We start from the raw sequence: 11,779 nt of genomic DNA, 5'->3' as shown, positions 1-11,779 counted from the left end.
CTCTCCTCTCTTCTCTGTCTCTCTCCTCTCTCTTTGCTCTTCTCTTCTCCCCTCTTCTCTCTCTCTCTCTCTCTCTCAGCCTGGAGTTGAGTGGGGCCAGGAGGCAGGGCCAGCCAGGCTAAGGATGGCTTCTGGCTGCATCTCCCTCTCTGCAAGTCCTGAGGATGGACCATGAGAAAGGGGGCTCCCTATCCGCTCTGTGGCAGTTTGGCTGTGCGGCCCTCTGTTGCCTGGGGAGGCAAAATGACTTGGTGAGAGCCAGCCGGCCTATGCTCACACTGCCTCATGCTGGCCACCTGACTTGGGAGTGGACGGTCTTGGAGACTTGGATGAGTCTACCTAGGCCCCTTTCTCCCTGCTCCAACCCAGCCTTAAGAAAGCGCTCCCTCCCCAGGACAGACAGGAGCCATTCTGCTCGCCCTCTCCTGCGGGAGGGCCCCTCCCCGTTTGTTTGGTTTATTACTTGAGGCTGTCACTGGACACACTGAGAATGTCAGTAGCTAAGGATTCCACCCAGCTAGGGCCTTCCGGACCATGCTGAGGTGGAATCCTGCCACGTGTGTAGGAAGGAATTGTGCAGGTAGGTGTGGTCCCAGTGTGCCCAGCTGCTCAGCCTAACAGGCCAGCAAGGACGAGGACGGCGACGGCAAGCCTTCTGATCAGTTGTTCCCCTTTCAAACATACACACACCTTCCGAGCCTGTGTGTGTTTAGGGTTTGGTTTTCACTTTTGCCAGCAGTTTTGTTTTGCCCTACACAGATTTGTACCTCTGGAATCCGGAGCAGTCAGTAGGGTGGGGTGGGGGCCTGGGGTGTAGGAGGGGCCAAAGAAATGGTCCTTGGGGGGCCCTTTTTCCAGAATGCCACCTCTTGTGGTCGGTTTGTGATTGTTCCACCAGAGGGCAGTCAAGGAACAGGCATGAGGCAAAAGTCAATTCTTAGGCAGGACAGGACAGGGCTGCCTTCAGCACAGTATCAGTATCCATGGTGAGTGTATGTGATGCGCCTGGCTTCTCCAGAGAGCAGGAATCATGGTGCTGGAATGGTCAAGTCTTTAGAATCTCACACTATGAAGCTGCAATTTCTGCCTAAACCCATGGCCCTGTGTTCTCTCCTCTAAACAGAAGCATGTACATGACCTCTGTCTGGCTACCATCCCGTCGAAAATAGCGCACACACCCCTGGCCCTCAGCCTTGCTCTTACCCCAGGGCCCTGCTTAATTTCCTCCTGAGAACAACTTGCTGCCTGGCATTCCCTTGTTCATGAGTTCTGACCTGTGTCTAGTCCGTCTCATGTTCCCCCGGGGCTGTATCTGCTTCCCACCGTGACTGCAGTCACCCAGTAAGCATGGGAAGGAAGCTGTGTGTGCTAGGAAGAGCATTCCTGTTCCGGTATGTCGTGCATTTTGTTGATGTCCTTTTTTTGCTCTCTTTGAAAATGGAATCCGCCCAAACCAATCTCTTCTGGCCTCCTCTTCTCGGCTCAGGTCCTGACTGCAGGTGAGTGTTTGCTAAGCTCCTTTCCTCTCCCCTCTACAGCTTGCCAGCAAAGCACGGACAGAGAAGGAGGAGAAGCTGAGCCAGGCCTATGCAATCAGCGCTGGTGTTTCCCTAGAGGGCCAGCAGCTCTTCCAGACCATTCACAAGACGTGAGTTGGGTGCTTTTGTCCCAGGGTGGAGCTGCCAGATTGTGCAGTGGGGTGGTATGTACCTGAGAGGCCTCCCTGAGAGGCAGCCGACACTGCCCTGGGCATCCAGACATGGATGTTTGCCACAGGCCACAGAGAATGGCATCTTAGATAAGTTTTCTCTCAATCTTTCTTTGTCGATAGATTGTAGTTTTGAATTGATAATTCCAAAGGACTTTTCCGACCTAGTACTGCTGTTAGGGCCGTGGAGCTGGTTCCGTGTGTACTGTGGAAAGAAGCGCTGCCCGGCCCTGCACCAGCCTCACAGGCCAGGCTGTGTGTGAGCCCATTGGTGAGCCACTGTGTCAGCCCATTTCTCTGAGGGTGGCTTCTCTTTTGCTGACCCCGTACTTTCCCAAGCATGATGTCCTCCTCCAGGGCTTGGTCCCACCTCCCGACATGTCCAGAGTAAGTGGGACAGAATCTCACCACTCTCCCTTCTAAGACGCATCCTGGGTGCACATCCTCCAACACGGATTTCTTTGCTTTTCTGGCATTCCGTGGTATATTCAAATTCTTTTCCAGCACCGTAATAACTCAAATGCATCAGTTCTTCCCTGGTCATCTTACTCACTATCCGGCTTTTGCACGCATGTAAGGCCATTGAAAATCCCATGGCTTGGGCCAGGCACGGTCCAGTCCTCACGTCCTCTAGTCCTTTGTTTGTTGAAACCGTGTAAAGAAGTCTTTCGCAACAGATTTCTTGGTTGCTGCTTAGTACTCCATAATTTAGAATAGCAACCTTCTTTGCTCTCATTTTGTGCTGCATCTCTCTCCCCAAGCTGATGTGGTGTGAAAAAGGGAAAGCTAGGTCGTACGCAGAGGAGAGCGGGAAGTGGTCTTCCGACTACTTCCCCAAAGATGCTTTGTCATAGCAGAAGTCATTCGACTCTCCCGGCTTCTCTAGCTGCCGGGAAACGAGGCATTTTGACACCCTGCCCACCCCTACCCTGCCTCTTTTACCTGGTGTAACCACCTGGGTCTGGTGCACAGATGGCAGCCAGCATCAGAGCTGTTTGAGACCCTGGTGTGTCCGAATGTTTCCAGGTATGTGAAGGCAGTCTTAGTGACAATGGCTGCCCTGAGCTTCTCCGGGAGTACGTTTCCCTAGCTGCCTCAGGGAGCTGTTTTCATTGGGAGCGTTGGGGGATGGAGTCCCTTTTTCCCCTTTCCAAGGGTGTCTCCTAGCTAGCATAAGGGTTGGCAAGTTACAGTCCACCGCCTGATCTTGTCAGCGAAGTCTGCCTGGCACACAGCTGTACTCCTTTGTTGTGTACATGCAGTCCCCAGATTCCAAATGAGTTTCACTGCTCAGCATGCCTTACGTTGTTGATCTGTTGGAATAGTGAGGGACAGTTCATATCTGGTGTCAGTCAGTCTAGCAGCATACCTTTCTTTGAATTGAAAAAAGCACCAGGAAACACTTGCAGGTGCCCTGCAAACATTTGTAACCTAATACCTCAATGCTAACGGTTGGGCGTGCATGGCCGAGGAGTGCCTGTTTGTTCCGAACCATCGTGCTTGCCTGGAGTCCTCGGTATCGTGGTCTTTGGGGTGGGTTTGTAACGGCTGGTGGTATGGTTTTATGTAAGTCGGTAATCTGGCGTTGCCAGTATCTTTTTGGCTGCCTCTGCATTGGTTGCCAGAGTCAGTAATTTGTGACAAATCATCTGGCAGGCAGAGCCTGTTATTTTTACTGCCTGGGCCTTGGTAGCCTAGGTTATTCTCTCAGTTGCAGCTAATGGCCTGAGCCTACTTGTTTATTTGTGACTCCATTTCCTTTGGACTTCTGAAGCAGCCCCCAAGTTTTCGGTGATTCTCAAGTCCTCTTTTGAGTGCTGCTTGGGAGAGAGGTGCACCTGTGTCAGTGCTATTTCCCAGCCAGTGGTGCCCCAGAAACAATTCACAGCTGCTTCTGGCATTGAGGGGGCTCGGCTGGAGTTGTTGGCCGAGTGGTGACTAGGAACTTGAGGCCAGCTTGCTGGTGTTCCTCACACAGCAGGAGGTGTGGGGGGTGCCTGCAAGAGGTAACCTTTCACCTACTCTCTTCTCCTTCCAGTATTAAAGACTGTAAATGGCAAGAAAAAAACATCGTAGTCATGGAAGAAGTTGTTATTACACCCCCCTATCAAGTGGAAAACTGTAAAGGCAAAGAAGGGAGTGCACTGAGCCATGTACGCAAAATAGTAAGTACAGGGTTGGGAGCTTGGGGCGGGGGGGAGGGGGGGGGAATTGTTGTGGTGCCCAAAGTGCCCAGTCAACCACACATCCTGGGCAGTGTGTCTTTTTGGAAATTGGGCCAGAGCAGCTCCTGTCTCCCAGGCTGCATCCTCAGCCAAACTGCCTTCCTTTTAGGAAGCGCTGGCCTGGCAGTGGTGGTATAAACCTGCTGCCATCCTCATCTCTCTGACCCTGAGGGTGTGGTTGCCTGGTTTTCTAAAAGTGAGATCAAATATTTTTAAACGAAAACCAAATGCCCCACCCTGACTTTTCCTCCAAGGAGCATTGAGAGACTAACATCACGGATGTGAAAGCTCACACCCCTCCAGCTCACCCTTAGACACTTGTGTGACCAGGGAAGGGGAGTTTGGGTCATAATAAACTCCGTACTTTTTTTTTTTTTTAATTAGAAAAATAGAGATTTTTGTTGTTGATAGAATTAGCTCCTCCCAGCCAGTCTTAGCTGAAGCTGTAGAGAAGGTGACTGAGACAGGAGATACCCCCTCACTAGGGGGTTGAGAAGGCCAGTAGAGAGCGAGGGCCCACGGGCCTGAGGAGTCCATGGGCTGACCAGCCAGGTCGGGGCTGTTGAAGCCTGGCAGTGGCCTGTTGGGGGGCGCAGAGACTTTGCCTGCTCAGCTCCTTTCCCCATCCATCGCTGCCTGATCTCTTGCAGGTTGAAAAACATTTTAGAGACGTGGAAAGCCAAAAGATACTGCAGCGTTCACAAGCCCAGCAACCACAGAAGGAGGCTGCCCTGTCATCCTGAGTCCACACACCTGGAGGACTCTTCCAAGATCCAGCCCGGGAGGCGGCCGTGGCTGCAGCGGAGCAGGCCGGGGGAGGGGAGGGATCCTATAGTTCCTATTGGCTCTTGTTAACGAAGGGCCAGCGTTTCCAAATCTTAGACTTGAACAAACAAAACACCCAACACAAAAGAACAAGAGAATAATTTAAAAGTTGAATCATTACTTGACTAACCGACTGCGGTCCACCGTGTCCTTTCACAGCCCCTTCTGGAACAGTCACCTTGTTAGTTTTATTTTTGAACATGCCCATTCCTTCCCGCTCTGCTCTTCCGACTCTTGACTTTTCCTGTCCTGGGTCTGTTCCCTGTTCTTCTGTTTTTATAAGTGGCTACACTTGCCTTCTGAGTGATTGAAAGAAACTTTGACATCTTCTCTCCCAAAATAAAAGTAACAAGCTGACTGTGATACTTAAGTTGAGACCAGAGCAACAGACAGGGGTCTCACACACACACAAAAAATCAACCCCACCCGCATTTTTTTCTCCCCATCCCCCTCCTTTTTTTTTTTTTTTTGCACAGGGCATGGCTTGAATTAGTTTTATTTTTCTTAACTTTAAATATATATATGAAAATATATATTAAAATGTTCTCTAAATATTTTCTGCTTCTTGCAGGTCTCTTTTTACTAGATCATGGCCGCTCCTCCCACCTCCTCCCTCCAAAATAAAGATACATTGCCTTCCCCACCCGCCCTGTAGCCAGGCACCCAACTTGACATAGTTCCCTGTGAGAATCTCCAATTGGGATTCGGGGTTTGAGGGTCCCTGATGGCTCTTGTAGCCCTCACCTGTGCGTGCCAGGCTCGCATTTGGCCAGAACCTCAGGACTCGGCCCCTCTGCCTTTGTCTTACTTCATGGTACTAGAAGAACCGCCTCCTCACTCCCCTAGCTGGAGAGAGACGGCCCTCTCCACTCCTGTGCTCCATGCAGGAAGAACTGTTTTGCGTGGCACAGCTCAGCTCCTCCTCAATGGGTGACTCTTCTAAGGAGCCTGGAGCCCACCCACCCTTTTCTTAAAATCCATTTCCAGAGCTGCTAGCCCAGCAAAAAGCTTGGGTGATGGCACTTTGTCTGCGGCCGCCAGCCTCTCCTCCTGTGCTGCTCCTCCCCACTTAAGGTTTTACAAGCTTTTCACAGTTTGTATCTGCTCAGCTGGTGGGCAGGAAGCCTGGGCAGTTCTCTAGACAGTAGCCCACCAGTCTGGTTTTGACTAACCTACTGAGCATGGCCACAGGTGCCTGATGCTCCCAGACCTTCAGGTGGTCGTGGGGGATGGAAGGGACTACCACCTAACTCCCAGGTGCCAAGTGGAATGTGGGTGATGCCCGTGTGACTGGCTAAAGTGGGGGGGTGGGGAAGGTCATTATTTTTTTATTTTTGGCCATGATCTCTCTCCCCTTCCTTTTTTTTTTTAATTAAATAAATGGATCAAAATTAAATAATTCAAGCCCTGCCTTCAAAATGATTTTTTTAAGTATTGTTTAGCAAAAACAATAAAACCCAAAATTTTTTAACCATCACTCACAACTAGTTTCGAGTTGTGCCTGCTTTAGAGGCCAGTGGGGGGTGTGGTGTGTATGAAGTGGGAGGGCGTGTGTCTGGCCTTTCCCTTCAGACTCACTGTCCGCTGTACTTCACCCTCTCTCCTTCCCGCCTTGAAAGACTTGCCCAGAAAGACAGTATGGAGTGCGTCATCACGTGCCGGGGGCGGGGTAGGGATCCAGAGTCCAACGTTGGGTGAGAGTTGGTGACAAAGGGAGGTGGCACGTGCACAGGCCACTTGTTAAGACGTAAATGTTTGGGGCAAAGTAATCAAAGCTGAGAAGGAAACTTCCAAAGCCACTGGTCCGAACTTCAGTCAAACTACCAAGTCTCTGATTTCACCTCCTCAGAAATGTAGGTGTTGGAGAAGAGAAGAAAGAAAAACAAGAAAGGGAGGAGAGAGCCCTTCTAGACAGCCTGGAAATGGAGGTGAAAGGAATCCGAGTGTACCGGCTGCACCATAGCATTTCCGAGGCTGTGAGTCTGTAGAAATGCCGGCCTCCTGCGAGCATCCCAAGGTGGGATTGGGTGAGAGCAGCTCAGGAATTCACCCCGGCCTTGTTTCCAGGCAGGCAAGGGGTTTAATTTGTGGGCAACAGCTGGGGAGTGCCTCACACTCGGCAGCCTCACTGGGTGCCAGCTACTTTTGACAGGAGACTGAACTCGAGTTTTCGTTTCTGAAATGGCTCAAAGGAGCTTTAAGATGTTCAAAAGCTTGTTTAGCAAAGCAAGGCAGTGAGGTGTACAAGAATGCATACGGTTCGAGATGTCAGTGTTGGGATTCAAATTCTCAAACCTCCCATCTCCTTGAGGTGAGATTTGTGGGTAAACCATTTCACCTTCCTGAGCCTTAGTGGCCCCAACTGTAAAAATGGAGTACTATCTACTTCCTAGAAGTGATGTCACAGGTTAACTTTAAAATGACAACCAGCCCGCTCGCTCTCTTAAGAGTCAATTCTAACTTCTGCCACCTTCTGGGACAGAGTAGAATTCTCCCCTGGGTTTCTGAGGGTACCTTTTTTGGAAGTAGTGAGGAAGGCCCAGCTGGTGGCTTTGAACTACCGACATTGGCCACCAGGGCTCCTATTTAAAATTCAAAAGCGTTCGGCAAATGTTATTTTGGTTCTGGGGGTGGTTATGTCTGGAGATGAGATTGGACTGGGGTGTCCAATTGGACTGGGTGGTGTCCAGAGGTGGCAGCTTTGTTGTAAAGCTGTGTGTGTGTGTAATGTTAAGTGAGGCTAATACTAAAAGATGAGAAATGAGTTCCGGCGAGGGAGGCAATGTGCCCTGAGCACCACGCCTGGGACTGTCCCACTTGGGGGCTCCTACTGCTGCTCCCGTGCCTTTTTAATGATGGTATGTGTGCTGCTCAGCTGCTTTGACGGAACCCAAAGGGTATTGTGGAGATAGGAAGTGCCTTTAGGTGGAAGAATGGCAAACAGAATGGTGCGAGTTTTAACGTGCACATCCACACCTACCTTTACGGCCCTCTTAGCCCCTACCACTGCTCACTGGCCTTTAGAGTCACTGCTATTGAGAACATCCAGTCAGTATCGCAGTGAGTTTGACGGTCTATGCTGAGTCTGGCGTTTGGAACTCCAGCCTGGGAAGCACTGATTCAGGGTGAAACTGAGGACATGGGTGTCCGAGTGTCTTTCCATACAGCATTGGAAAAGGGATTGGAGAGATGGCAGCCATTCACAGAGGAGACTTCTGCCCTGCCTGGCACAGAGGTTCTAGCTCCGAGGGACTGTGCAGTGAGCAGGGGAGATGCTGAGCTGCATGGAGTGGGGGGTGGGGATGATGGAGGGGCCTGAGGATGGTCATGAGGTTGGAAGCTGATTGTGTTTACATGGTAGGCATTGTGTTCCATCACTGCCGGAGGCTACTGGTGCCAGAAAATGTTGCTTTGGGAAATAAGCAGCAGTGTAAGCTGCCTGTAGTTCAGGTAGTTCAGGTAATCCTAGCACGATGATGCACATTACAGGTGAAAGGGGCTGCAGGGCTGCTGTCCGCAGGTGATAGATAGGCTTTGTGGCTGGGTAATAAGGGTTCAAAGTGAGTGTTCTTTTTATTACAAAAGCCCAACATGGCTCAGCATAGGAAAACTAGCAAAGAAGGCTCACATTTCTACCACCACCCCCACTCCCTCCAAACATTGACACCTTCTATATAGGCCATATATGCTAGATGCCAACACTTCTCCTTAACTCTTGCATTTCTACAATTTGAAGAATGTAATGCTCTGCCAAAAAAGTTGCAACTTTTTGTGAGTGCAGTGCGGGGTGACAGCAGACCATCAGTTTTGCGTCTCCACAATTACAATCGGTGGACACCTTGTTTCCACTCCTCCAGTGTGCATCAGGAGACGCTTGCAGATCGGCTCCCTTCAATCCTGCCAGCCCCGAGAGTTCCTAGCAAGTCTATAGGGAAGCCCTTTAAAGTGTGTTGGCATTTTGGAACTGAGAGGTGAGAGCTGTCGGGATAGAGGACTTGCATGGAGCTCATTCTTTAGGTTTGCTACTGAATGATCGAGTGGGGACTTGTGAGGCTCCCTCTAGGCAAGGGTGACGACTTTGTCATTTTGTGTGGTTGCCTAGCAGAGCTGATGAGCTAAGATTGACAGCACTTGCTGCATGAGTTTGAGCTACAATGTTAAGTGCTGGGTTTGGGGAAAGCTCGCAGTTCGTGTTGGGAAAGTGGGTCAGGGCCCGCAAAGGGCCCAGAAAGATGGTCAGGAAGCTTGTGGTTCCTGGCAGAAAATGGCAGCCATCCCCCAACGGCCACCACGTTTCTCCAGAGACAGGCAGTGGACCAAGTTTGACTTCCCTTGCCATGTGACTGCTCTCATTTTTCTTCTAATTTTCAATTTTGTTGAAAAGTCCAAAATAAAACTAAGCTTTCCCTGAACCGGCAAGGTGAGATGAGAGTAAGGAATCTTTCTGGTGCCTTCCCCCTTTCTCCCAGATAGCCTTTGTAGTTAGTGCTGACTCCTTCATCGCTAGTGGGGCGAGACGATGTGAGCGAGTATTTAGGGGCCTCTGAGTGATGGGTTCTTTTTCTCGTGGCCCCCTTTCTTCCGGGGGTTGGTCTGTCACGTTTCTGCTTTATGGAGGGAGGTGGTGTAAATGGGTAATTTGGGAATGGCTTCCAGGGAGATGTGATTTAGACTGAAATCCAGAAGACCAGGTGGGAGCCATTGGAGAGTGATCTAGGTGGGGGAATGGCAAGTTCTAAGGCCTGGAGGTTGATAGTTTGGGGTGTTTAGGAGGGAGACCTGGCGGTTACAAGTTGGGCTGTAATCCTGCCGGGCATTTTGGCAGTTCGAAACCACTACCACTCCTCTGGAGAAAGATGGATTTCTACTCCCGTGAACAGTTGCAGTCTCAGAAACTCAAGAGGGCAGTTCTGCCCTGTGCTATCAGTAGGCATTGACTCAGTGGCAGTGAGCTTTTTGATGTTGAGGCTGAAGCCTAGTGAACTCGGTAAATGGACTAGTAGTCAGAACCAGGCCTTGCAGGGCCTTGTATCACGGTAAAGGAGCTGTGTCCTGTCCTTAATACAATGCAAAGCCATTAGAGGTTTATAAACAGTCATGAGTTGCCCCCCAATTTGTTTTTGAACATTTTGGTGACTGTGTATGGTGAGTGAGTGTTGAACAACAACACTGGAATCAAAGATTTGCGTCAGGATGCCACCGCAGTCAAGGCAAGAGATGTGGTGACAGATGATTTCAGACCCGATAGGGCACGAGGGGTGTAAGGGCACGGTGGGGAGAGTCAGGGGAACAAAGATTTGTCTTCTTGGGCGACGGAACCTTTTTCTGCATGGGTGGGCTGTAAAATATTTGTGGAGCAATCAAGACTTGTCTTTTTGCCCATTTAAATTTGTTGTGGCTATGAAACAGTGGTGAGCAAATGGCACGTGAGCAGCTGGCCATGAGCCTGGAGTTCAGAGTTGAGGCCGGGGCTCTAGGTACAAGGAATGGGACCGTGGCTCCAGTGGCTGGATTGGACGGACCACGCCCTTCGTCATAAGATGGAGGAAGAAAACCCATTGTCAGGGAGTCTAGATTTGGCAGGAAACAGTGTGTTCCTGCCCTTTGGCTCAGCAAGCGATGGGGAGAGTTGTGGGGTGCGAGGTGCAGACCAAGAAGGTTTATGTGAGTCTTTAGGGGGCCCTGTGGGTGGGACAACAAGCCAGGCTGTGGTTTATCAGGCCCATTCTGTGGAAGGAAATGGGTGGAGTTGAGGACGTTTGCAAGGGAATGATTCTAACATGGGCCCTTCATTCCTTCAGTTCCTCTTTAGCTTCACCTGTTTTGGGGAAAGCTCTGGGGTGTCTTGTTGACACACACACACCCCACCCCACCCCCGTACTATCGCCGCAGCCAGGTAATGAGCTCAATGTGGGGACAGTGCAAATGCAGCCTGCTGGACTGGCCAATGTGGTATCCAAGGTAGATTTTCTCGAAGGACAAAATGTTCATGAGGACTAATTAAGAAAATTGAAAACCGGGAAACCTTCACTGCGGATTTTCAGCATGACCATGCGTATGCTCCTTCCTCACGGAATAGCAAGCGCTGTCCTCTGATAATTCTGTTGGGAACTACTCCATCCACCAGAGCCCTGATTTGTCCCCTTCAGACTTATTTTTGTTCTTAAAAGGAACACAATTTGAACCTCTCGAGGGTATTAAAGTAACTGCTGTTTTGACACCAAAGCACAAACTCTTGGGAAGTTCGAAAACCTACCTTCAGAAGTATACATCTGCTGCTTGGGGCCTTTAAGTCAGTGCCCGCTAATAGCTAGCCTGTGCCCCACGGACTGAAGCATGGTCAACGCCATCCTCACAGTCTTGGTGTTTTCCCATTGTTTTAGCCACTCTGTCCATCTCCTCCAACAAGCATGACCTTCTTCTCCAGGGCTTGGCTCCTCTTGATACCACGTCCAAAGTACAGGAGAGAGACGGGTCTCCGCCCTCCCTTCTAAGGAGCCTCTGGCTGTGCTACTGACACAGATGGTGCGCTCCCTGGTGTAGTCTTGGTCAACACCTTAATTCAAGTACATTGGTGGTTTGATCTTCATTGTCCAGCTCTGGCCTGCATCCGAAGCTGTAGAAAGTACCATGGTGTGGGTCAGGCGCACTTTAGTTCTTGAAGAAACATCTTTAACACTTGAGAGAGATCTTGGGCAGATTTGATTTTGACTTGCTGCCATGAACTTTGTGAATCCAAGTAAAATAAACCCATGACGGCTTCAGTGCTTCTCTGTTTATCATCGTGTCTATTGGTCCGATGGTAGGATTTTTTCTTTTGTAACAGTGAGATGTAATCCATACGGAAGGCTGCCGTCGGATCCTCATCTTTTTAAGGGTTCTTAAGTTCTCTTCAGTTTCTTTTTTTTTTAAGTCCTCTTCATTTTCAATAAGCAAAGTTGTGCTTTATCAACGTAGCCCAGGTTGTTAATGAGCCTTGCTCAAATTCTGCTGTGAAATTCTTCGTATAGTCCAGCCTTTT

The 11,779-nt window shown here is 50.1% G+C and overlaps 1 protein-coding gene across 1 annotated transcript in view; it reads left to right on the top strand.

The window, feature by feature from the left end:
- The window catches only part of LOC101642052 (protein LSM12 homolog), a 6,163-nt gene extending 1,042 nt beyond the window's left edge, over positions 1-5,121 (top strand). Inside the window, exons 2-4 of the mRNA XM_045299460.1 lie at positions 1,516-1,648; positions 3,747-3,873; positions 4,584-5,121. Of these exons, the coding sequence (XP_045155395.1) occupies positions 1,516-1,648; positions 3,747-3,873; positions 4,584-4,676 (353 nt within the window). The 3' untranslated portion in view covers positions 4,677-5,121. The remainder of the gene's footprint in view (positions 1-1,515; positions 1,649-3,746; positions 3,874-4,583) is intronic.
- The last annotated feature ends 6,658 nt before the right edge of the window (positions 5,122-11,779 follow it).

This window comes from Echinops telfairi, unplaced genomic scaffold, assembly GCF_000313985.2.
Source record: "Echinops telfairi isolate 266 unplaced genomic scaffold, ASM31398v2 ScPeMD7_7458;HRSCAF=8496, whole genome shotgun sequence".
NCBI lineage: Eukaryota > Metazoa > Chordata > Mammalia > Afrosoricida > Tenrecidae > Echinops > Echinops telfairi.
This window is presented reverse-complemented; position numbering and strand designations above follow the sequence as displayed.